General features: G+C 35.4%; 1 protein-coding gene across 4 annotated transcripts in view; it reads left to right on the forward strand.

Annotated features, from left to right (window-relative positions):
* The window catches only part of SEC24B (SEC24 homolog B, COPII coat complex component), a 99,116-nt gene that overhangs the window by 62,567 nt on the left and 8,949 nt on the right, over positions 1 to 27,600 (forward strand). For 2 of the 4 annotated variants that reach the window (XM_068543291.1, XM_068543293.1), the window contains 17 exons: positions 1,375 to 1,610; positions 8,426 to 8,610; positions 11,252 to 11,354; positions 13,615 to 13,741; positions 14,450 to 14,559; positions 15,651 to 15,763; positions 17,026 to 17,144; positions 17,507 to 17,562; positions 17,806 to 18,012; positions 19,897 to 20,020; positions 20,428 to 20,586; positions 21,299 to 21,472; positions 22,107 to 22,217; positions 23,782 to 23,957; positions 24,574 to 24,711; positions 25,702 to 25,806; positions 26,594 to 26,686. In XM_068543291.1, coding sequence (XP_068399392.1) covers positions 1,375 to 1,610; positions 8,426 to 8,610; positions 11,252 to 11,354; positions 13,615 to 13,741; positions 14,450 to 14,559; positions 15,651 to 15,763; positions 17,026 to 17,144; positions 17,507 to 17,562; positions 17,806 to 18,012; positions 19,897 to 20,020; positions 20,428 to 20,586; positions 21,299 to 21,472; positions 22,107 to 22,217; positions 23,782 to 23,957; positions 24,574 to 24,711; positions 25,702 to 25,806; positions 26,594 to 26,686 — 2,336 coding nt within the window. The remainder of the gene's footprint in view (positions 1 to 1,374; positions 1,611 to 8,425; positions 8,611 to 11,251; positions 11,355 to 13,614; positions 13,742 to 14,449; positions 14,560 to 15,650; positions 15,764 to 17,025; positions 17,145 to 17,506; positions 17,563 to 17,805; positions 18,013 to 19,896; positions 20,021 to 20,427; positions 20,587 to 21,298; positions 21,473 to 22,106; positions 22,218 to 23,781; positions 23,958 to 24,573; positions 24,712 to 25,701; positions 25,807 to 26,593; positions 26,687 to 27,600) is intronic. The other 2 variants (XM_068543292.1, XM_068543294.1) reach the window with 1 other exon arrangement.

The following is a 27,600-nucleotide window of genomic DNA, read 5'->3' on the forward strand; positions in this document are numbered from 1 at the left end:
TGAGAGCGAAGAGAGTCAGTAGAAAGATGATTCCTCAATAAACTTTGAAAAAATAAATTTGTTAAGTCAGATGCTTTTAAGAACATATTTTTTTTTTTTTGCAGAGTCTGATTGCTGGTGAAGAATATAATTTTTATATGAAAATATACAGTGAAATACAGTGACATGAGAGTTTAAAATACACCACATGCATTTTAGATTTGACTTTTTGTTGTTGTTATTCTTGTATATGGTGGTTAAATTTTCTACAGTTTTTTTCCCCCAGTTTTAATCAAGTTTTAGTTTCTGTTTTAAATTTAAATAAAAGAAGAACATTCATTCATTAAATTTTATTTGGCCTCTACTACATACCAGACATTGTTTTAGGAGCTGGACACTATTCTAGACTGTCTTTCATACTTTCATTTTTGCCTCTGCAAATAAAGCAGACTTGTAGGGGATTGTGGTAATATGCCACTCCTTCCATGGACTTTTTTTTTAAATAAAGGTCAGGGTCAGATAAAAAGGCAAGTTAGAGCAAAGAGTAGTTGACACTCTTTTTGTTTTTTTAAAATTTATTTTATTTATTTAGTTTTGGCTGCGTTGGGTCTTTGTTGCTGGGCGTGGGCTTTCTCTAGTTGCAGCGAGTGGGGGCTACTCTTTGTCGCGGTGCGCGGGCTTCTCATGGCGGTGGCTTTTCTTGTTGCGGAGCACGGGCTCTAGGCACGCAGCTTCAGTAGTTGTGGCATGCAGGCTCAGTAGCTGTGGCTCGCGGGCTCTAGAGCACAGGCTCAGTAGTTGTGGCGAACGAGCTTAGTTGCTCTGTAGCATGTGGGATCTTCCAGGACCAGGGCTCGAACCCGTGTCCCCTGCATCTGCAGGCGGATTCTTAACCACTGCGCCACCGGGGAAGCCCGACACTCTTTTTATTGCTTTGCTTTGTCTTCTGCTTCTTAGCGCCACTTCTGCTGAGAGAATAAAAGGAAAAATAACTGTATTTTTAATATACATAAATATATATATTATATGCTATGTGGTATTATATATATTTAATATGCATAAATATAAAGGTCTTATCTGTTAGAAATACCAACTGAAGTATTTGTCAATGAAATGATACGAAATGGGGTTTTCGTGTAAATACACGTGTAAAAAAAAAAAAAGATGGGGTAGGAACATGTGAAACAAGATTAGCAAAATACTGATGATTATTAAAGCTGAGTAATGGATATATGGGGTTTATTATTCTATTCTCTCTACTTTTGTGTATGTTCAAACATGCTCATGATAAAAACGTTTTAATAAAACGGGAGACGCCAGAGGCTATGGCTCACCCAAGAGTATTTGCGGAGTCCTGATCGTCAGTTGTTAACGCCATGATTTTCCCTTTGTTAGACATGCTTTCCTCATCAGCAAGCAGTCCTGCTCCTGATCCCGCTCCTGAGCCTGACCCTGCTCCAGCCCCAGCCCCAGCCCCAGCCCCAGCTGCTCCTCAGCCTTCAAAAGTGGCTAAGCCGTTCGGGTATGGTTATCCAACTCTTCAGCCTGGATATCAGAATGCCACAGCACCACCTAACTCTGGAGTACCGCCCAGTAGCCCAATGTATTCTGGATTCCAGCAGTATGCTCAAGTATGTATTTAGTCATAAAAAAAATAATCATATAAAAATTGTGAAACTATTATCAGTTCTGACAAATCCCTGGTGATTCAAATGGATCATAGGTATGAATACAGATAAGTCTAGATCAGACATACTTAGAATTTGATTCCAGTTTGTGTGTGTGTGTGTCTGCACGCACGCATACGTAGAAGAAGAAGATACAAGGTATTACTGTGATTTTTCTATTCTGCATTGTACTTTTATTTTTCAGGGGCTCTGCAATGTACGGGTATTAATTTTATGATTGGGAAGTTAAAGTAAATGTTATTTTAAATTCTGTATTACTAAGCTGGCTTTCTCCTCAAAAAAATGACACGGTATAAGCGTGGTTTGGGATTTTGGTCTCAGTTCTTAACTTGAAGAACTCTCCCTGACATATAACTGAAATTCGTAAAAGCCTCCGTACACATACATGCTCATTAATACATTTGTTCATAATTACTGCTATGACCTCTTTTGACATGACCTTTCTCGGAGTTACCTGTTAAATACCATATCAGTTTAATAATAGGACAGTAAGTATTTTACATTTATATTTATTGGGGAAAAAATAAAATATAAGGAAACGATTTAAATGGCAAAAGCATTCTACTTACAGTAAAAAACTGCTCGTAGTAGACTAACCTTACAGAAATTTCATCTGGTGGTGAACTGATGAAAATTAGAGGGGAAATAAGAAAACCATTTGTTCCTGGAATTTAATCTTAGAATTAAAGCACAGAAGAAAGAAGGAAACTGGGAGTGGCACTGGAGAAATATGGTTGGTTAGTACAGATTTTCCTGCCTTCCATTTTGTTAGATTTTCTTTATGACTTTATTGGTCCAGATGGAACACCACTATTTCAGGGTAACTGAGCAATAATGATTTAGGCACATAGCTAGGATGTGCTTTTGAATTCTTACCTGTGTACTAAAAAAAAAGGTTATAGATTTTAATCTAATATTAACATTAACAAGCTAATTTTAAAAGCAGCCATTTATTTTTTTTTTTTTTTAATTTATTTATTTATTTATTTATTTATTTATTTATGGCTGTGTTGGGTCTTCGTTTCTGTGCGAGGGCTTTCTCTAGTTGTGGCAAGCGGGGGCCACTCTTCATCGCAGTGCTTGGGCCTCTCACTGTCGCGGCCTCTCTTGTTGCGGAGCACAGGCTCCAGACGCACAGGCTCAGTGGTTGTGGCGCACAACCCTAGCTGCTCTGCGGCATGTGGGATCTTCCCAGACCAGGGCTCGAACCCGTGTCCCCTGCATTAGCAGGCAGATTCTCAACCACTGCGCCGCCAGGGAAGCCCCAGCCATTTATTTTTGAAGTCCTAGTTAGAATATTTTAATTTAGCTTTTAGCAGCTTTCTATAGTAAAATTGAAATGCCTTTAAATGTTGCATTTAGTATAACCCCAGTGGGAGGGTTCTGAAATCTAAGGGCTTCCTTTGTGTTCATTTATTTATGATGACCTTTATTAAGTAGTGGGAAACCCCAATGGCTGCCCTTTGAGGAAGAAAAAAACTTAAAATTAGTTTTTCAGGGTAGAAAAACAGGTAAAAAGTTGATGTTTAAAAATGAAAATAAGGGCTTCCCTGGTGGCTCAGTGGTTGAGAGTCTGCCTGCTAATGCTAGGGGACATGGGTTCGAGCCCTGGTCTGGGAAGCTCCCACATGCCGCGGAGCAACTGGGCCCGTGAGCCACGACTACTGAGCCTGCGCGTCTGGAGCCTGTGCTGCGCAGCAAGAGAGGCCGCGATAACGAGAGGCCCGCGCACCGCGATGAAGAGTGGCCGCCGCTTGCCGCAACTAGTGAAAGCCCTCGCACAGAAACGAAGACCCAACACAGCCAAAAATAAATAAATAAATTAATTAATTAATTAATTTTTTAAAAAATGAAAATAAAAAATAGAAAAATATTTTAGTGAATATGTAAAAAACCAGATACAGATACTGTATGGCTTTTTTTTTAACCAAAAAAAAAATGTGCATGATCAACTGTAGGAAAATGCAGATAAGCAAAAAAGAAGAAAATAAATATCAATCAATACTCCCACCATCAAGATATAACAAGTAACAGTTGGGGTCTGTCCTTCTGGGTTTCTTGCTGTATGCATTTGCAGGAGAAAGCCAGTAAAGAAGCTGGTCATCTAAACGACTTATTTATACAAACAAATAAGTTGATAAATATGGGCATTGTTTTGCATTTTTTAAAAATCCTTGAACAGCATAAGAGGAAACCTTTCTATATTATTACATATCCTTCATCTGATAGCTGCATAACGTTTTATAATCACCCAGTCTGCCACTATTGGGCATAACTTGAGTGTCAAAATCAAAATATACACGTGTGAAAAAAATTAAAAAAAAAAAAAAATATACACGTGTGCACAAACCTTGTGCATTCGTCTCATTATTTCCTTATGTGAAATCTCTTCAGGTGAAATTAGTGAATCATAGCACCTAATTTTACCAGTCTTTAGAATTTCTCTCTACTTATTCATTCAGTGAAAACTTAACTGAGTTTCTACAGTGTGGCAGCCCTACTCTAGGCACTGAGGTTACAAGAGGAAGCTAAGTGAACACAACAGAGTTCCCTCTCTCAAGAAACTTGGTGGGAAGGCAGGGCCAATGGGACAGTAAGTAAGTAAAGCAATAAATTAACAAACTAGTTTCGGGGACTTCCCTGGCGGTCCCGTGGTTAAGACTTTGCCTTCTAGTGCAGGGGGTGCGGGTTCAGTCCCTGGTCAGGGAGCTAGGATCCCCATGCCTAGTGGCCAAAAAGCCAAAACATAAAACAGAAGCAATGTTGTAACAAATTCAGTAAAGACTTTAAAAAATAAAAACAAAAACAAGCTAATTTCAAATAGTTACAAGTGCTATGAATCAAGAGGAGTGGAAGAAATTTCAGGGGTTGGGTATAAAGAGTAAACAGTCAGGAAGGCCCTCATTGTAGAAGTTATGGTTGAGTTAATATTTGAATGACAGGAAAAGCCAGACATGGAAAAATCTGGGGGTAGAGGATTTCAGGCTGAGGAAACATATATACAGAAACGTAAGGCAGGAGCAACTTTAACATGTTCTAGGACCAAAGTCCCAGTGTGGCTGGAACTCAGTTAGCAATGGGAAGAATAACAGGAGTGAGATCAGAGAGCTAGGGAAGAACCATAGTCAGAAGCTTGGATTTTACATCAAGTGCAAAGGGAAAACAGGAGATTTTATGTAATGGAATGAAATCTGATTTACGTATTTAGAGACTCATTTGGCTACTATGTGAAGAACAGATTAGGGCTGGGAGTATTTGAAAAGATAAAAGTGGAAACAGGGAGACAAAGGGAAGCTTTGCCATCATTCCAGAAATAGATGATTGTGCTTTCTTCTAAGGTGGTGTTGGCAGAGGTAGTGAAAAGTGGATGGATAGGGGATATCTTTTGACTTATTGATGGATTGGATGTGGTGGGTGAGAGAAAGGAAGCATCAAGGATAACCCTTAGGTTTTTGTCAGGGCACCTGGATAGAGGGTGGTGTACTTACTTAGATGGTGAAGACAGAGGAATAGTTCTGGGAATAGGAATCGAATTGGCCATATTAAGTTAGAATACCTAATAGACATCCAAGTGGAGATGTATAGTAGACAGTAGTTGATCCGTATTTGGTGGTCAGGTAGGGAGAAATAATGTACCAATTTATATTCCTAGCAAAAGTGTCTTTGCCTACTTTTCAGTATTACTAAGTATGCCAAGTATTTTTTATAAGCAAAAATATTAAATTATTTTCATAATTATTAATTTGCGTTTCTTCACTGAAATCCCTGTTCGTATTCTTTCACCATTATTCTATTCAGGTCCTTCTAGTTTGTAACATTTTTGTCTGATAATATATTGCAGTTTTTTCCCCCAGCTTGACACTTGTTTTTAATTTTAATGGTTTTTTTTCCTAATTGGAGAAATGTTTAATTTTATATAGTCATATTATAATTTCTTTTGTTTTTACCTTTGTATCTTTTAAAAGTCTTTTCAACCTTAAGATTAGGGAAAAATTCCCTCTATATATATTTTTTTACTTCGGTGATTTCACTTTTTTGTGTCTTTTAAGGTTTTGTTTTGGTACATAATGTAAATAATAAATCTCATTTCTCCCCCCCCCCCATATATATTCAATAGTTATCTCTAATGTCACTGATATTTATTAAATAATCTATCTTTCCTCATTGATTAAATATTCCACCCTTATTTTGTATCCTAAATTCTTAAATTTAAATTCTTAAATTCTAAATTCTTATCTTAAACTTGGGTCTGTTTGAGGTTTTCTGTTATACACTGTTACTGATTCATGTAATCATTTTTGTCTCCTCCTTTACAGCTCTACTGAAAACTGAAAGAGTCTCTTGTATTATCCAGTTTTGGTTTTTTTTCCTTAGGATCATCAGCTTCAGTTACTGTCAACAGTTTGTTATACTTGTTTGACCGATCCCCTACACACACACACAAACACACACACACACACACACACACACACACACACACACCCCCATACCTTTTCTTACTGAGGGTTTTAAAGCTAATCCTGGGCAAGGGGAGGCAGGGAGATGGAAAAGATAATTTCTTGCAAACCACAATACCACTATCATATCCAACGAAATTAACAATAATTTCTAAATGTTGTTTAAAATTCAGTCCATATTCAGATTTGCCCGACTGTTTCAGTACTGCTCTTCTGTAGTTGGTTTGTTCAGATCAGGAGCTGAGCAAGACTTACTAATTGTATTTGCTTATGTCTCTTAATTCTCTTTTTAATTTTAAAACAAAGCACCACCCCCATTTTTTGTGCCTTTGATCTTTTGAAAAACCTGGGTCTCGTGTCCTGTAGAATGTTCCACATTCTGAATTTGGCTGATTGCTTCTTGTGGTATCATTTAACTCATTCCTCTGTTCCATTTTCTATGTATTAGAAATTAGATCTAATGGCTCAATTATATTCAGGTATATTACTTCATTTATTTATTTCCCTAAGCCAAAATACAATATAGTTTGGTTCTGTGTACATCATAATAATACTTGGTTGTCTCACTTTTAGTGGTGTTAGGATTGATTAGTGGGTTCATATGGTGACAACCTGATCTTTTCATTGTGAGGTTCCTCATTAAGCTTTCACCCAGTGGCTTTATCATCTATTGATATCTGTTTATCATCTATTCCAGATGACCATTACCTGTATCATTTATTTCCATATGGGTTGTAAAATAGTGATTTTCCTGACTTTATCATTTTGCACTGATTAGCTGGAATTCTGCAGTACATTCACATAATGGAGTGCTCGATAACTACAAAAAAGAATGTGGAAAATCTCTATATACAGATACAGAGTTATTGCCAGGACTTTTTTTTTTTTTTAGGTGAAAAAAGGGGTCATATTTAGAGCAGTGTATATATTAGTTTATGTTTGTAAATACAGACAATGGAAGATTAAACCAAAAACTAATAAAAATAGTTATTTAGAGGGAGGGATCAAGAGTGAAACAAGATATCTCTGAATTATTGTAAAGTTTTGACATTAGAATTAGGTAAATTTTGTTTACTCAAAAAAGATTATTAAGTGGAAAAAAAGATGAAAAGCAATCCTTAAAAATTAAAATCAAACAAAAACAAGCAGACCAGTTTATCAAGTTGGATACATTCTGATACAGAAAAAAGTATTGTTCTAAGTAATCTTAAAACTGAGTATTTTGTATGTTCTCAATGGGAAATAATCCAAGGACAAAAAGAACTACAAAGAAATCTCTAAGTTAATAACTTTACATTTGTAATAATATTAGTGTTGTCATTTTGGAACTATTTTAGTATATTGTAGGATAAAACAAATAAGTAAGGCTGTTACCATTAGGAATCAAGATTTTCAGCAGAAGAGAAGAGAGATGCAGGCATAAAATCAAAAAAGTTAAATTAAAACACCATCATCTTAAATTTGAATTGGAAATGTCAATGTGAACTGATTATTCTTTTTCTTCTATTTAAAAATGTATTATGTTTTCTATCTCTACGTATTGTAGAACTCTGGAAGTAACAACAGCACACCATCAGTGAACACCCTTATTATCCAGATTATGGTCTCTAGATACCACCCCTACTTAAAAGGAACCAAGAATCTTTTTTGGATAAATGATTAATTTGAAGTCTGAAGGAAGAATGGTACAAAATGTCATGCCAGAAAACAAGGAAGCTAACAAAGACAGTGGGTTCATATCAAAAGGACACTGGGGTCAGCTTTAATGGGATCTCACTGGCCAAAGATTGGGTAGTTTGGCCATCAAAGTGAATAGTAACTAATTCGTTAAGTCACTTTGAGTTAATAAAAGGCATGAATTCAGAATAATACTAAAAATATAAAGGGAAGCAAAAAATAAGCAAAGCAGAACTCATTGAACATCATTGTCTTTTCTATGGCATCAACTCATTCTGAAAATTGAAAAAACTTTAAAAACAAGCATTTACCCTGCTTTTCCAGTATGAAAGATATTCAGAGAAACCAAATTCTTGATGTTGAAAAAAGCATTATTTAAATTTTGTTGTGGAGTTTAATCATGCAAATAAGGTTTAAATTTATTCAGCATTTTTGCTTTGAGTTTTTTCAAGAGTGCTTTAAACTGAGCTGTCCTATTAAGTTATTCTACTGTTACAAAGCCAGATTAAAATTTTTTTTTATCTTCTTGCTTTTCTGTATGTTAACATCCTATATATAGGATAAAAAATTTTATTCATGTTTGTTAACATTGTTCTTTTGTTTTGCTTTGAATTGCCTTTTCAGCAGTATCCTGGTATGAACCAGCTGTCCTCCAGTCTGGGAGGATTGAATCTTCAGAGTTCTTCACAACCAGAAAGTTTGAGACCTGTAAACCTTACTCAGGAGAGAAATATTTTACCCATGACTCCTGTTTGGGCTCCTGTACCTAACTTGAATTTAGACCTCAAAAAATTAAACTGTAGCCCAGAGTAAGTATTTAACTTATAATCTTTAGTAAGTAAAACCTTGTCAAAAACATTGTATGACTTTCAAAAATAGTAAAAGTACTAAGGTATTAATTCCTTGATTGGAAGTTTTGTTAATGTGAACTCTTGTAAACTAGTTTATATAGAAATTCTAGATGTAAAATTCAATTTAGGTCATTGGATCCTGTCCCCATCTCTGTTGCCATCCAATCTCATTCCCTATCATCTAATGCTAGGAAAATTTTTTTCTATTTTAGTGAAGGGTTTTAGGAACCCAAATCTAACTATATTTTTTTTTTCTTAAATTTCTTTTTCCTCACTTTTCACCAGTAGTAACTTCTGATGTCTTTTAAATAAGGTGAAATCTTTAAAATTTTATGCACTTCAGTCTCTACTTGAAAAGGATACAAACTTCATTTGTGTAATCCCAAGAACAGGTTTAGATAAATAATTTTTCTCTGAATTTTCTTTTCCCACTCAGTGTAGAATGAGAAGACCATTGCCCCCAGGGATATTTATCCAGCCTGAATTTAGATTTGGATTTTCTTTATTGACTATTTCCTCACCTTATGGAGAAGTTTAGCTGGCAGCCTCCATCTGGTGGCCACAACCCCCTGGTGTATCGTCTGGGTGGATGAGCTCTGTTACTCACCTCATAGTGCCCCCAAAACCAAAAGTTCTCTGTTATTACCTGCTTTCCTTACTTCTGTCTCCTAAGAATAGGATATTCCTCTGCTCCCAGACACCCTCCTGCTTGTGGAATCTCTCCTCAAAAAGTAAACTGTGATTCACAGACAACATTCACAAACAACTCGGATTCACAACAACATCACAGACAACATTTCTTCCTTGCATTAGGATTAGTGTTCTTTAGAGGCCATATATATATATATATATATGTATATATTCTTTTTTTAAAGGCAGTAGTTTTCTAGCTTTTAAAAAAACTAAGTTCCTCTTTTTTTCAACCAAAGTCTTATATAGATTTCCAATACAGGAAACAGAAAATGGAGGTGCTTCAAGGGTTCCACCTCTTCTACCACACCCTACCACCAGCAACCCCCCCCCATCAGTGCCGAAGGCAGTGCCAAGATCATTTCTATAAAAATGTATAATCATTGGTTCTAGATTGAAAGTAGCTGCCTATCCTTCTGAATGTAACTTGCCATCAGGTCGATAAGTATGTGGATTATGGCCTTGTACTATGAATGGTTAGGCATCCCCCAAGTAGGTAAATATAGTCTATGTATATGTGTAAGAGATCACATAGGTAGGGAATGGTGTCTGTGTTTTCTACTCAGTTATGTGTTTTCTGTGAAAATATCTCTTATCAAAACAACAAAGCAGAGTAATAGGCTTTAGAGTATAGGCTTTAGAGTTTGACAGACCTAGGTTCATACCATGGTTCCACTGATAAGTAGCTGTGAAACTGCCAGTTACTCAGCTTCTCAAACCTCAGTATTGTCAACTGTAAAACAGGAATAATAATTGTGCCTACATATTAAGATAAATCATTCAATATTTACTGAATGCCTTCTAAATAAAGTGCCAGGCACTGTTTCTAGGTGCTGGGAATGAAGCAGTAAACAAAGTTCTCAATCTCATACAACCAATATCCTATTAGGGAAGATACATTGTGAACAGTCAAACCAATGGGTGTATAATGTAAATGTAATTTCAGAGAATAACTGAAGTAAGGAGTAGTAAGGGTAGAGGGTGACTATTTTTAATTGAAGAGTTGGGATGGGCTTTCCCAAGGAGTTATTAACATTTGAATAGAGATCTGAATGAAATGAGAGAGCAAGATGTGACTCTGGAAAAAGAGTGTACCAAGCTGCAAGAACAGCAAATGCAGAAGTCCTGAAGCCGGAACCAACTTGGCGTGTTCAAGGAACGTCACCAGTGTGGAGTCAACCCGTAACTGGGTATCTCTACATACTGTCAAGCACTCCTTAAAATTCCTGTCACGGTTTCCAGTTCCTAGGCTTCTTATCTCTTTGGTTGCTCCTTTATTGATTCTGTGTCTACTGACCTTAAGTTACTTACTCTATGAGAGGAATAGTGCTAGGGTGACACAAGGACAAAATGATCTGTAATCTCAAATGACGAAGATAAAGAAAGTACACAACCAACTAAAGCAGATCAGACTAATTGATAACACAGAAGCATAAACAGATCTCAGAGCACAGAGAAAGAAATCTTTCTTTCTGGCTGGCGATCAAGGGTGAGGATGGTTTCACAAGAAGCTATAGCTTTGATGAGACTCATAGAAAGATTAGGAGTTCAGCAGATGAAGAAAGACAGCAAAGCAGGAACAGCGTCATGAAAGCTGAACCTTTTCACTCATGTTTTCTGCTCCCTCCTGTTCAGGCCCTGATAGTCATGATGGAGTTACTGTTTGTTCCTGAATGTGTTGTACTTTCTCACCATGAAAATGTTGAGTCCTTAATTTAGGCCTTTTGACATATAAATTACATATATGCCCGTTTAAAGTAATCAGGACCCTCCTAATTATAGTTATGTAATATAACCAAATGATTTTCATGTATGCCCTTAAATGTTTAGTTATCTACAACTATCTACATCAATATTGTTTTTTTATCTCTGATAGCTAACGTAGTCCGTGTTGTTTATATCTTTGCAGTTCATTTCGGTGTACTTTGACAAATATTCCACAGACACAGGCTTTACTGAATAAAGCGAAGCTTCCTTTAGGATTGTTGTTACATCCCTTCAGAGACTTAACGGTAAAGTAACATATTTTAAAATATTAGTGGGTACTGACCTGTGTACTTATGTGCGAGGTATTCAGATTGTATATTTTCTTAGAATTTTTTTTCATGTTCTTTCATTTGAAGTTAGAATTAATCATTTCTGTCAATTTCAATACAGCAAACATTTTCTGTCACCTGCTTTGTGACAGGCCCTAAACTAAGCACTGGTAAATACAAAGATAATTAAGTCATTGATGTTGCCCCTAAGAAATTCTTATCTAACAGGGGACAAAGATATCCCAAATAATTACAGTGCAAATAATTACAGTGCAGGAAAACTAATACATGTAACTAATCAAATTCTATGAAGTACTTAGGTGGTGAATATAGTATGGGAAGGGATTTCCTCTGGGTACAGTAGCAGACTTTACTACAAGTAATGAGATCTGAGCTGGATTTTGAATGGTTAGTAGTTGTAGAAGTTGGAAAGGCCGTAGAGGATAGATAAACTTTAGGAGTTCTTTTTTAAACATAAAGGAAACACCAGCAATGATATGCATTTAGGGAGGAAAACCGTATGATTGTTCCCAACTGTATTAATCAAATAACCTTTGTAATAATAAAGTCTAAATGCCTCAAGTCTATTGAATTAAAACATTACTTTTTAAAGTTTCCACAGTCTGTTTGACTTAACACCTAGCTTGCTGAATTTTTACACATACTTCTGGTATTTCATGCAGATATGTTGAATTTAAATTAAAATTTCTAAACTTCAGAAATAACGTTTATCCAGATACATTCTATTTATACTTTAAGTTGCATTTCTCCCTCACACATTTTTATGACTGTGGTTTTCTACGTTCATTGCTACTGAGTTTCCTTTGCTCTCATTCAACCAAAAAATATTTATTGACTACCTATCATGCTGGGTGCTGAGGATACAGAGGACATTGATTCCTCGTGGAGCTTTCTTTCCTACTAGGATGTATAGAAAGGAGCAAAGTGAATAGAAAATAAAATAATTATAACATGCCATAAGTACCTTGAATTTATTCATTCAGTAAATACTATTTGATCACCTGTAATAAAATTGCAACCTTTATCTCGAAACCAAGATAGTTAATTTCCCATATACATAGGTGAATTTTTTTTTTTTTTTTTTTTTTTTGGCTGCATTGGGTCTTTGTTGCTACTCGCAGGCTTTCTCTAGTTGCGGCAACCGGGGGCTACTTTTCGTTGCAGTGCGCGAGCTTCTCATTCTTCTCATTGCAGTGGCTTCTCTTGTTACGGAGCATGGTCTCTAGGCACATGGGCTTCAGAGCACAGGCTCAGTAGTTGTGGCGCAGGGGCTTAGTTGCTCCGCGGCATGTGGGATCTTCCCGGACCAGGGCTCGAACCCATGTCCTCTGCATTAGCAGGCAGATTCTTAACCACTGCGCCACCGGGGAAGTCCCCGAAAATTTTTGTCTAAATACATATTCCATATGTGATACCTTCTGGAAATATATACACTAAATTGGCAGCAGTGACTTCCTCTGGAATGTAGAATTCTGGATAATTTTTTATTTTCTCTTTCAGTTAAACATATTTCCTGATTTTTTCACAAATGATATGTAGTTACGTAATAAAAATTATTTTTGTGAAAAAAATTAAGTACAAAAATAAATGTTAATGTATGGATAGGGAGGAAAAAAGTCAGAAGGAAATATACTAAAATGTTATCAGGGGTTAATAATTCAGGGAGATAGAATAATATGTGTCATATTTTCTAAATTTCTTATATTGAATATAAAGTTCCTTTCCCAAAGTAAGCATAAAGAGATGTATAGTGTTTGAGGCACATTGTGTTTGGTTCCTCGTGGCCACGGTCCCCAACAGGACTGTGTGGCTGTCTAACAAGCAGGGTCTTGAGAGTCTGTTACCAGGTGCAGGCAAGCAGCAAAGACAAAGCCATTTTTATATGGTGCATGTTTCTTTCTCACTCTTGTTTCTTGAGTTTAGCTGACAGCTGAGGTTATTCTATTTTCTTGGCCAACCAGGCTTTTCTCGTCTGCCAGTAACTTTCATTACATTTGATGTGACTTTATTTTAGTGTTATTTCATAGTTTGCGACAGAAGAGGGAGAAACCTTGATAGCTGCTCGTGTTGCTCAGTGCACCACTGGATTTTATTAAAATGCTTCCATTTCAAAACACAAGTGTGGTTTCTGTTCTGTGTATGGAGCAGAGCAGTGTGTGGTCCATGTTCCTCTGGAGTGCTTTTTCTGCTACAACAGCTTTATTTTATTTCCTAGCAATTACCAGTGATAACATCCAATACCATTGTGAGGTGCCGATCTTGTCGAACATATATCAACCCTTTTGTATCCTTCATTGATCAACGTAGATGGAAATGCAATTTGTGCTATAGAGTTAATGATGGTGAGTTTCAGATTCTTAAAATAAGTGTGTTTTATATTATTTTAAACATTTTGACATTTTTGCCGTTATCTGGTCTCTCTCTCTCCTCATTGCTTTAAAAACTTCCATGCCACTTTTAATGGAGAGAATACAGGCTAGGGACACTTCGTTTTGGCTGGCCAAGGGAATAATTGATAATGAGGAGAGTGACAGGGAGGGGAAAGTAAAAAGAATTCGTAAAACCAGCAGTGAAAGTCGTGCAGATGAGATCATTCAGACTAATTATGCTTGACCCTGACAAGTTAAGGTTGTCTTCTGTTTGTACATTTGGTTCATTCAACTCAGTGTGGATCTCTGCCAGTATGTGTGAACACATGTGTGCATGTGTATCTATTGTCCCCTTTAGTCATTCTTAGGTCCTCTTAGTATAATTGCTTTTGAATCTGTGTTTCTGTCTGATTTCTTTTCCATGTCATGGGATATAAGAAATAGGACACAAGCCTAAGAAGCAAGATTACTTGTATCCTGTTTTTCTCATCTGATTTCAGTAAATAAGTTTTTTTATCCTTCTGATTTATTTTTTTAAAAAGGGCTTAAGGCATTAGTGTTTATCATTAGATCTTCACAGAACTGTTGTTGTAAACCTCATAAATATTGATGACAGAGGAGTTTATTTCTAGGCGTGTATATGTGTTACTAAATTTGTACTGGATTCCTAATCTTATCTAGTTCCTGAAGAATTTATGTATAATCCCCTTACCCGATCTTATGGAGAGCCTCATAAACGGCCAGAAGTTCAGAATTCAACAGTGGAGTTCATTGCTTCTTCAGATTATATGGTAACTATTCAGTGTTAAAATTAGTCGTGGGATGCAATTGTATTGGTCATTGGTAATTTGCTGTTAAGTGAATTCTTGTCTACATTTTGAAATTGTCCATAGTATGAATTTTTTGAAATAGTGCTGAAAGTTTATACTTAATAAATAGAAAGCCCTTTGTAAAGATTACTTGATCTCCTAGAAGAATGCAGTTATATCACTAAGAAACATTGGTAATGTTTCATGATGAGCACTAGCATCTACAGTTTGTTGTCATTTTGATGTGATTACTTGCATGGAATGAATATAAATGTTCTTTTTACCATTTTCCTTAAACAGAAAAACTCGTGTTTTTGCCAAAAACTGCCGTTTTCAGGCTCTTAAAGATATCACCGTCTTACTGGTTCACCCAGTACAGATATCAAGATAAATGGATACTAACTTGAATCTGACTTTTCTCTTTCCACTTCATCATAAAATTCTACCTGTTTTTTAATTATACTGATTCTTCAGATCTCATTCTTCTTTTCCGCTTACAAAAACAAATTCTTGGCCTAAGTTCTGCTCATTTCTTTATTATTTCTACTCATTTAAAATATCTGTATAATAACTTGCATTCCTTCTGTGTACTCACTTCTAATCTTTGTTGTCTGCACAAATGTAAAACGTTGCTAGTGGGAAAAGGTGAATAGGGACAACTAATGTGTATGAAGTTCCTGGTGCTTGGCCCATTTCCTTCTTTATTTTTGTGATTTTTTTATGATCCTTTGTGTCCAATTTCGCATCTGCCCACTGAACTACTATTTTCTCGTCTGTTTCCATATTAACTATATTTTCCATTTTAACTCATTGTCACTTTTACTCTCAACTTCTTCTTCACAACTTGTTATATTCCCAACTCTGTTCTGGCTCCTTAGGAATCAGTCTAATTGAAGTGGTGAAGTAAGAAGTAATCTTTAATTTTTAGCATATGACCTATATGATTCTTGATTGGCATATCTTCTTTTTTTTTTTTTTTCCGAATACACTCAGTAAATATCCAGTAGTAGTTGTGATATAAAAAGAATAAATTATACCTACTAAATACGTTACATTATTTCTGTTCCTTTCAGCTTCGTCCACCTCAACCAGCAGTTTACTTGTTTGTTTTAGATGTGTCTCATAATGCAGTGGAAGCTGGATATTTGACAATTTTGTGCCAGTCACTGTTAGAAAATCTAGACAAGTAAGAATTTTTGTTACTCATTGTGTGTGTGTGTGTGTGTGTGCGCGCGTGTATGAAGTGTTTATTAGCAATTTATGGGGTTGGTTTTTATTAAGTTTGATTTCATTGGTTTAATCACTAAAAGAGTACGTCCTGTCTACTTTAGAATAAAGATCCTGCTACTTAGATTATTATGATTTATGACTTGATATCTGATTCTTAAAACCATAAAAGTTTTAATACTTGGTAAGGAATTTAGATCTCATCTAACTATCCCTCTGACTTAGCAGATCTGAACACTGGGACTCAGAAAATTCAACTTAGCCAGGGTATCAAGAGAGAAATGAGAGAAATCTAGCTGTAATTTATGCCTGAGCAAGGAGTTTTTCATAAGATAGTTTCAATTGTGCTAATGAGAGAATGAGCCAAATAAAGGGAAGGAGGGAATTGATTTTGTGCTGAATATTCCAGGAAACCAGAAACTGAAGTGGCACGTTAGTAAGGAGCTTTATGGTGGAAGTGGAAGCAGAGTATAGGATCGGGTGCTTGTACTCGGCTTTAATGCCTACCTATGTGTCTACCAGTATTAGTCATGAAGGAGACCCGTAAATAACTTAAAAAATGAACCTTCCACATCTCTGGAAAACACAGTTGTTTATACATTTCTTTTTCTACTCCAACACTCATAAGAAATATGACTTAAGATTGTTAGTAAGAGTAGTTTCTTATTGCAGTGATTCTTGAAATGTGTAGAGGTGTAGGGGTGGTTATATATGAATATTTTGTCAGAAGTACTAGGTTATTCCAAAAGGTTCTTCTCCCCCATCTTCCATTTGAGTTTGAGAGTTCTTGCTCTACTGAGTGCTCGCTGTAGCCACCATAATTGCATATCACTGATCTTGGCCTGTGAATAAACTGATAACATTGAGACATTCAAGATTAAAAACATCCATAGACATTAAATGATTCGCTTTTAGATTCTGTTAGTAACTTGGAGTTTTCATATTTTTATCCTTGATTGAAGCATTTGCCCTTTTTTAAGTCTCAAGTGCTTAATTCGGACATAACTTCAGCATTGTGTGGCAGTGGAAGACCATCTGCGAAGAAATAGTTTTTAAGACTGAAGAGTTAGCTTGCTGGAAAAGTATATGAGAATTATAGCCCTAGAAATAGGAGCCAGTCCAACAAAGATGAGTGACTGCGAATTCAATGGACTACGCAAAGCCAAAAAGATAAAATTGGGAATGAAAAATAGTTTTTAAAATTATCATTTCTTTCTTTAGGCTTCCTGGAGATTCACGAACAAGAATAGGATTCATGACCTTTGATAGCACTATTCATTTCTACAATTTACAAGAAGGATTATCACAGCCTCAGATGTTGATTGTGTCTGATATAGATGGTAAGCAGTGAATAAAATAAAACTCTGTTTATTAATAAAACAGAATTTTGGAATTAAGCCTACTTTATTTTACAGTACATCTTGTTGTAATGCTGTACAGATAATTTGGCCTACTTTGGTATTTGTTTTAAAATAACTGTTTTCCTGGAAAATACCTGATTCTAAGTTTTTTACACCCGTGTGTGTGTACTTATACCTGTGAGCACACACACACATATGATACATACAACGTATATATATATTTAATAAAGCAATATTATGGTACCGGTTATATGTATGGCCTTAGAAAAACTAAGATTTTTTAATTCAAAATTCTTTTGGCTTGATTTATCATTTGGTTAAAATATATGTTTTCCCTATAGATGTTTTTCTACCTACACCGGATAGCTTACTTGTGAATCTGTATGAAAGTAAAGAGGTGAGATTGATTTTTTTTCTTAAAGTATTAAAGTATTTCTCTTACTTCAACTGATTACTAAAATGCTGAACATGTGTTTACTTGGTGTATATTAACGTTGCAGTAGACAATGTAGGTAGATATCTGTTGACTACTCACTTTACAGTCCTCCAAAATGTAGTGGCACGTACTATACTCTGGAATGTTTTAAGGAATATTGCTTTGCCTTTTCAGTAATTCAATTTTTAATCTTTGTTTTCCCAGCTTATAAAAGACTTATTGAATGCATTACCAAATATGTTCACCAATACAAGAGAAACACACAGTGCCCTGGGTCCTGCGCTCCAGGCTGCCTTTAAATTAATGTCTCCAACAGGTGGCCGTGTGTCTGTATTTCAGACACAGTTACCTTCCTTGGGGGCAGGACTTCTGCAGTCCAGAGAAGATCCTAATCAGAGATCAAGCACAAAGGTATTTTATATTAGTTTCTCTGTCATATTTAAGATCGTGTCTTCTACCTCTGTAGACTGTGTAATTATTTGTTTGTTATTCTATTTTTCTACTTCATTGATAGTAAAAAAAAAAAAAAAAAAAAAAGAAAACTGGTAAGAGAGTTAAATTCAATTATTGTTTTGTTTTTGTGTTGCAGTGTGTTCTTTTTATTACTTTGTTTACAAGTCATAGAAATTTAGAAATTATCTGCTCTAACCCTTTTATTTTACAAATGAGGAAACAGATTAAATGGTCTTGCCAAAAGTTATTAAGTATTTAATGGTAAAGATGTGACTTGATTTTCTGACTCCACTGCTCTTTTCTATTTCACAAGTGATAATACTTACTAAATCTGAGATATTATAATTTAACATGCACATACTAATAAACTTTTTTATTATAAAGGTAATATAAATCATTGTATAAAACTTGGAAAGTGGAAACAAATATAAATCAGTTATCTCACTGTCAAGATAATAGCATTTAGTTATACAAATACAAATAAGCATAACTGGGTATCATACATTATTCTGTATTTTTTAAATGACTTTTTTCATTGAAGAGTACATAGTGAGCATTTTCTGAGGTCCCTAAAAATTCTCCTTAAAAAAATGTTTTTTAATAAATTTGAAAAACTCGATTTAATTAATTGCCTGCTAGCTGTTGAATAGTTGTTGCCAGTATTTTCACTATTAAAAAAAAAAGAATATTACTAGGGTTTTACATGAAGATTTGGTCAGGGTATTTTAATCCCTATTTCAAATAATAAATGAACTGGGACAATCATTTTTGTTCTGTACATAAGTTTTTTCTGACCTCAACTTACATATGTATGAAAATGCCATTACAACTAGTTATGAGTATGAATTAAACACGTTTAATAGTGTTATAAATCTTTAGCCACGTATTCGTTTTTTCCGTGAGATAAATTCCTAGAAGTGAAATTATTGGATCAATGAGTATAAACTGTATATAAATTGTTATTGTATTCTACTTACTGGGGGTTTTATCAACCTGTACTCTTAAGGACTCATCTTCTAGCCACCCTTAAGTATTGTTGCTTTTTTATTCTTTACCAATTTGCTAAAGAAGAATAGCACTATATTGTAATCCATTACAAAATACTGAGGTGTTTTGAACAGAGGAAAGTGTTTACTGATTCTTTGATACAGTTTTAGGGTTTTTTTTTCTCATTTAACTTCCAGAAATGTTCTCTATCTTCCTGGGACTCAAAAGCTTAAGTATCTCTTCCGTTTTAAACTCTGATATAATAGTCATACACTATAGTTAAGAAGATTGAAACATTTTGTTGTGCAATGTAGCATAGTAATTAAGAACTTGGAGACCGGCTCTTGCATTCTTAACTCTTCTCCAGTGCCACCTCCTCAGCTCAAGTGTCCTCATACCAACAAGAAAAACTTTCCTTAATCTGTTATTCTCTCATGTTGTTATGTAAGAGTGTTATGTACCGTAATGGGTAACAGCACTCACTCTGGAGCCAGACTTCTTGGGTTTATTATATTCCAGCATCTACCACTGAATGACAATGTAATTGGTCGAGTTACATAATCATTTTTTTGGCCTCAATTCTCTCATCTGTAAAATGTTGGTAACTCTATGAGATATATGTTATTATGAGGGTTAAATAATTTATATAAAACATCTGTGCTGGCCCATAAGTGCTTTATAAATGTTAGCGATTGTTATTATTCTCATAGGAAATTTGTGCCAACTACCTAGACATTTTAAAAAACTCCTTAGTTTGATAGGGGGACAGAGGATATCCTCTTCCTTATTTTAACAGACAGAAATATATGCATAATTCAAGGTTTCTAGCTCTTACTTTATGACCTGTTGACTTAGGTTGTACAGCATCTTGGCCCTGCAACTGATTTTTATAAGAAACTTGCTTTAGATTGCTCAGGGCAGCAGACTGCAGTGGATCTGTTCCTTTTAAGTTCACAGTACTCTGATCTCGCTTCTCTAGGTAAGGAGATATCATTGTGTTTATCTGTTTACATAAACATTTTTAGCATATAATGAAATCTAAACTCTTTACCAAGAGTTCTCAATAGTTTGGGGAGAAAGATGTGAATTAGATAACGTCTGTGAAAATTACCCGTAAACTTTAAAGCACTATACACATATAAAATGCTATTGTGGGTTGTTGTTTTTTTCCAATACAATTCCTTTACCATTCTGCTCAACAGTAAATTTATTGTATATTTTACAAATGTTTGTGTTTCTCAGATATATATATTATCCCCGTTTTGGCCACTTTAGTTTTCTTTCACTACGAGTTAGATTTCTTCATAATACAGAATGTGCACTGCTATTGGACAAGTAGAATATTATTGTTTCTGTAGCTAATACTTTTTATATTTCTCTCTAAAGCTTGCATGTCCAAGTATTCTGCAGGGTGCATCTATTATTACCCATCTTTCCACTATACTCACAACCCTTCACAAGCAGAAAAGTTACAGAAAGATCTAAAACGATATCTCACAAGAAAAATTGGATTTGAAGCTGTTATGAGAATAAGGTGTACTAAAGGTATGAAATTATATAAATTATACTTTATATTACATACTTTTGTCAAAATTAATAAGCATTCATATATTGATGACCTTTGACTACCTGTAATAATCATAAAGGATTTTCTGCTTGATCCAGTTAGCTGTACCCTGTTTTAAATATAGTTATTAAATAATTGCCCAATTTTTTAAGCAATTTGAATAAGTGGGCAAAGGTAATGTTTTGCTTTATTAGAAAGAACCCAAGAGAAAGTCCACATTGGAGGTGATTTCAGAAGAATTTGAGGAATAGGGAGGATCTTAAGTGAAAATCGTCAGATTAATGATCTTTGCCTTCCTAATCATTCAAATGGTCTTCAATTTACATTACCTCTTTTATGTGAATGTTTGCTGGGGGGATTCTCATCCCTTATTTTAATTCTTAAGTAAGTTGTATAGTAACCTTCATTTGTTTAATTTTGTACGTTAGGTCTTTGTCTGACTTCAAATTACCTATAGGAAAATATTATAAGATCGTCAATACAAGTTAAATGTGTAGCCTCCTTTTATATAACCTGCCTTGGTGTTTTTGAATTGATATTTTAGAACCTCCACCGACAATACAGTACTGCTCCCCGGTTATCCTTTTGATTCAAAATCAGAGATATTTTTTTATTTTAAAAAGTAGCTTTAGCCTGAGGTAAAGATACTAGTGTTACCTCATCTTTTATAACAAGTTTTCTCTTCCGTAGGTCTTTCCATGCACACTTTTCATGGAAACTTCTTTGTCCGTTCCACTGATTTGTTATCCCTCGCCAACATCAATCCTGACGCTGGATTTGCAGTGCAACTGTCAATTGAAGAAAGTTTGACGGATACTTCCTTAGTGTGCTTTCAGACAGCCCTGTTATATACATCAAGCAAGGGTAATGTTAACAGAAATGAAATGTAACCTGCAACAGTAATTCTCCCCTCCTTTCACGTGCTGGGAGAATAGGGAGAAAGAATGGACACCAGTGGGAAGTAATGGAATTTGTATTAGTTAATCAAATATATGTTCCGTTCTTTCTTTTATATTCATTTTTGAATCTTTAAAGAATATCTTTTTTGACTGGTGGAAGATTTGTATTCCCAGGATCATACTACTATAATAACTCATACTAAATCTATCTGTGTCATCCTGAGCATTATTTCTTTTCCCATAACATAAGAAATTCTGCATGGCACTTCAGGCCTACATTTGTTATTTCATAGTCTAAGTTTTCTGATATTTTATTATGTTGCGTATAATTTAGACTGAGTGATATTAAGATAAAACCAGAACCTAATGTTCGACTATATACAAAATACAATATATGTTCATAGTCTATGTTCAGATTTGGAGAATGTTTAATTTTCTTTAGAACATGTTTATTGTAAAGCTTTGTTTTTGCATTTCAAAATCCTGTTGGTGATTTAATACAATCAAAACAATAGCTTGAATAATATTTTGACCTGTCTGCTTTCTTTCTTTCTTGGTCTAATGTATTTTGCAATGACATGGATCCATCCTTTCATTAGGTGAGCGGAGAATTAGAGTGCACACACTTTGCTTGCCAGTGGTCAGTTCGCTAGCAGATGTATATGCAGGAGCTGATGTACAAGCTTCCATCTGCCTCCTGGCAAACATGGGTGAGTAAGAAAGTGAAGCAACAGGTGAAATGTATTTTCCTGTCCTAAAAACTGAAGCCTGGGCATTTTTTTACCCTAGAAATCCCTTATTTTAAAAAGTATATGTTTTACATTTTCATTTGCAACAGTGTGAATTGGACTGTTCTTATATTTCTTATTAATTCTTCAGTTTAAAAATTATGTGTGGGATTCATAATCACTAATAACTGGTACCAACGCAAATGTTTTTCAAATGGTGAATGCGTGAACAAATTATGGTACATCCGTATAATGGGGTACAACTCGGCAATAAAAAGGAATGAACTGTTGATATGTGAATGGGCGTGACTCTCAAAGGCATTATGCTAAGTGAAAGAAGCTAGACTCAAAAGACTACATACATATGATTCCATTTATATGACATTCTGGAAAAGTGAGAATTATAGGCATGAAGAATAGATAGTGATTATCAGGGTTGGTGGCAGGGGGAGGATTTCACTACAAAGGGGCAGCCGCAGGGGATACTTTTAGAATGATGGATCTTGATTGTGGCAGTGATTACATGGCTATGCATTTGACATACATATATGACACTCTGAAAAGTAAATTTTACTATATGTAAGTTTAAAAAACTCCTTTGGAGAATTAGTATAACAGTGTTTTGTTTTTAATGAATTTACCTTTTAGATGAATGTAGATGTAAAATGAACCTTGTTATTTTCCATGTAGTCCTGGAGAAAGATAACCATTATTACTCATTTTGGGAACAAGTTTAATAACATTTACTAAGGATCCCAATATTTTAATTATCATTTTTTATCTTATATTTCAAATTAATTATACTATAACTATTTTTCAATAATTGTTTTATTCTTAATATTTGGGCATTTGCATCTCTGTTTTACTAAAATATGTACCTGGAGGAAAATAAGTTCCACACTGATATCTGGCTCTTCATTGTCTATATTTAGGGAACCTGTGTTTAGTTTGCCCTCTTTTTTTGTTGACCAAGGAATGCTTTGACAGAGAAGATATTAAGAGGATCATAAGGGATAATTCAGACTGCAGAACTTGCATTGTTTATGCAGAAAAGAATGATGCTTTATACATGTGACTTCTGTTTGAGTAATGAAAAGATACCCAGAGCTTTCTCAGAAGTAGATGGATGGTACATCTTCTCTAATATCAATAGCAACTAAGTGTTTTTAGACTTAAAAAGATTAAAACAAAAAGGTCCAAAACAATCTAGATTTGTTCTGATTGTCAGATTTATTCAGATTTAGTTCCAAAATTGTCTAATGAGCAGATTTTTTTTTTTTTTTTAATGGCTGCACCACACGGCATACATGATCTTAGCTCCCCAGCCAGAGGTTGAACCCGCACCCCCTGCAGTGGAAGTCTTAACCACTGGACTGCTAGGGAAGTGCCCAGATGCTTTTAAATTGAGGGAGCAAGTGAAATGTATTTTTCTAACCTAAAAATGGAATTTTTGTTGGTTTCTTAAATATTGCATGTAAATTTTATCTCTTATGGTATTCATTGGCATCTAATGATTAAATACTTTTTCATTTTGGTTGCTTTATAGCTGTGGATCGATCAATTTCATCGAGTCTGTCAGATGCAAGAGATGCCTTAGTGAACGCTGTGGTGGATTCATTATCTGCATACGGCTCAACTGTCTCAAATTTACAGCACTCTGGGTTGATAGCACCCAGCTCCCTCAAGTTGTTTCCTCTCTATGTTTTGGCCCTTCTCAAACAGGTAGTTCTCTATATACTGTTAGATTTAGTAAAGTCTTTTGAAATTCTTGATACATAGGTGAAAAATGAAGCCTAGGGTTTTCTGAGGGGTTTTAAATATTTGATTAGACAATTATGCAGCTTAGCATTGGAAGAGTTTTGAACAGGAAAAGACGAGTGGAAAATGAAGGTATACAGATACATGATGAGTCTCGTACAACCATATGCTCTCACTCTAACATGTGGGAGCAGCTTGAATAATGGTGTGCGTATAGCGCACTCCTAGTGTGTGCTCCTGGAAAGAGACTTTAAGGAAAAGATCTACTGTTCATTGAACATCTTCCCAAGTCTTAGGCACCGTAACAGGTGTTATATATACATCACCTTGTTTAATCCTTACAGCAGCCTAGAGAGGTGAGTAGTATTATCCCTGTTTTTCTTATGATGACAGTATAGCTTTGAGAAGCTAAGTAACTTGCTCTCATACCTACCTATTGAATGTCAGAGCTGAAAATTGAATCCAGGCCTGTCTGGTTTGAAGGCTGTGCTTTTTCCATGACTGATGGTATACATTTGTTTTAATATTTGTCCACTATATTTATGTTTTACTGAAAAATGTGTATCGTTTTTCCATGTAGAAAGCATTTAGAACTGGTACAAGCACACGCCTGGATGATCGTGTATATGCCATGTGTCAGATAAAGTGTCAGCCACTTGTTCATCTAATGAAAATGATTCATCCCAACCTATACAGGGTAGACAGACTGACAGATGAGGTATGATTTTTTTTTCAGTGTGTTTGAAATTTTTTAATTTAAATTTATTTGGGTGTCTTGATTCTACAGCTAAGGTAGTAACGTATTATTAACAATTTCTTCCATCGGTTTTTTCCCCTGTGGTAATAATACATTAAATAAGGACACTAACTATGGATTTGATTGGACAATAGGACTATTAGATACTGTCATAGTTACAGAGTTTTCAAAAATAGTTTCATATGGGAAGTAATTCACCTTGTGGGTTTGCTTACATTTACTGCAAAGGTATGCTATAGAGTGGGCAGTTCAATCTATATTTTGAAGATATTGACTGTTTCTGAGGTGATCAGAGTGAAACTTTGATTATATTGTTGTAAACCAAATCTGGTATCCAACAGTATTTTTAATACGCAAATATGTAATGTCTTTTTTCTTCCTTGTGTTAAAACTCTGCTATTTGGAATCATCTCTGTATTTTGTTACTAGAGGAATGTAAAAAAGTCCTTTGCAGCAGATTTAGTAGTCATACTTTTAACATAGCCTGACCCCAGAAGGGAAGGAAATGGACAGGTCATTTTACATATTCATGTTTTTATCTTTTAAATTTGAATACATTCAAGCATCTTTTAATTTAAATACACCTGAGCGTCTTTGATTCTACAGCCAAGGTGGTAATGTATTATCAATATAGTTAACCCTTGAACAACGAGGGGGTTAGGGGCACCAACCCCTGTGCAATTGAAAATCCGTGTGTAACTTTATAGTCAGTCCTCTGTGTCCTCTGTTCCGTATTCAGCCAACTGCAGATCATGTAGTACTGTAGTATTTATTGAAAAGAACTGCATATAGGTGGACCCATGTAGTTCAAACCCATGTTGTTCAAAGGTCAACTGTAATTTTTTGCATCCTACAAAATTCTCAAGTATCATTTTTCAGTATTTCATACAGAGCTAGGGGCCATTAGCTTCCAATGTAAGTACATTCACAATCCATCTTTTTTCTTTTCAGGGTGCAATACACGTTAATGACAGGGTGGTACCTCAGCCACCTCTTCAAAAATTGTCTGCAGAGAAACTGACACGAGACGGTGCTTTCCTTATGGACTGTGGCTCTGTAAGCACCCACTACTGACACAAGCTTAACGCTTCCAGCTGGCCAAAGGAGAAACACTTACAGGGTCCAGCTCTGTTATCACCGATCAGGCAGTGAAAGGTGGATTAGGAATTCAAAGGCAGTAAATTGGTAACCGGCACAGGAGGTCAATTTATTTAAGAGAAATAAAGAGATAAATTCCTGTCTTCAAGGATTTTACCATCAAGAATCATAAAATTCAAAGGGACCTCAAGAATTTATCTAGTTCAACTTGATCCATTGTCTGAAATGCCCTTAATAATTGGGAGTTCAGGAGAGGTCATTGGATAGGGTGGTGGTGAAGGGTGTCAGAATGGGCAAGATGGCTTCATAAATGATGCCTTGTGAGCAGGAAAGGGGTTCGGATAGCCACAGTATGGGGTGGGGCAGGAACGGGGTAGGGGTGGGAGGCGTTAGTTAAAGTACAGAGACAGTAATTGAAATGATGGAACTAGTGGGTAGGAAATAGAGAAAGTCAGTTATCCTGGTTGAAGCATTACATTCGTGTTGGGAAAAAGGTAAGGAAAACGGTAAAATATATTTTATGACAAGCCTTGACATTTAAGCAGAGAAGATATGAACCACTCTAGATTATTGAATGTAGATTCCAAATGTGCCACTTACAGGTTTCCTTTTTTACTTTCATGTTTGTTCCTACTTGATTTGAGTTAGTATACTTTGCCTCTGTTATGCTTGATAATTTTGAGAAAAGTAGCTATACTCGGTTTCTGATTAGGAAGTTTTAATATTTTGTTATTGTTATTTTTAGGTTTTTTACATTTGGATTGGAAAAAGCTGTGACAATAACTTTATAGAGGATGTGCTCGGGTATCCGAATTTTGCATCAGTACCACAGAAAATGGTCAGTGGATTTTGTGTACTTGTTTAAAATTTTTTTTGTGAGATAAAATTCCCATGAGTCACATTTTAACCATTTTAAAGTGTACAGTGCATTAGTTTTTAGTATATTCACAATGTTTACAACCATTCCCAGTATCGAATTTCAGAGCATTCACCTCAAAAAGAAACCTATATCCCCAGTTCTTCCTTTCTTTTTTTTTTTTTAATTTTTGAATTTTATTTTATCTTTTTTTTTATACAGCAGGTCCTTACTACTCATCAGTTTTATACACATCAGTGTATACATGTCAATCCCAATCGCCCAATTCATCCCACCACCACCACCATCCCCCCGCCGCTTTACCCCCTTGGTGACCATACGTTTGCTCTCTACATCTGTGTCTCAACTTCTGCCCTGCAAACCGGTTCATCTGCACCATTTTTCTAGGTTCCACATACATGCGTTAATATACGATATTTGTTTTTCTCTTTCTGACTTACTTCACTCTGTATGACAGTCTCTAGATCCATCCACGTCTCTACAAATGACCCAATTTCGTTCCTTTTTATGGCTGAGTAATATTCCATGGTATATATGTACCACATCTTCTTTATCCAGTCGTCTGTCGATGGGCATTTAGGTTGCTTCCATGCCCTGGCTATTGTGAATAGTGCTGCAGTGAACATTGGGGTGCACGTGTCTTTTTGAATTATGGTTTTCTCTGGGTATATGCCCAGTAGTGGGATTGCTGGATCATATGGTAATTCTCTTTTTAGTTTTTTAAGGAACCTCCATACTGTTCTCCATAGTGGCTGTATCAATTTACATTCCCACCAACAGTGCAAGAGGGTTCCCTTTTTCTCCACACCCTCTCCAGCATTTGTTGTTTGTAGATTTTCCGATGATGCCCATTCTAACTGGTGTGAGGTGATACC

This window comes from Eschrichtius robustus, chromosome 4, assembly GCF_028021215.1.
Source record: "Eschrichtius robustus isolate mEscRob2 chromosome 4, mEscRob2.pri, whole genome shotgun sequence".
NCBI lineage: Eukaryota > Metazoa > Chordata > Mammalia > Artiodactyla > Eschrichtiidae > Eschrichtius > Eschrichtius robustus.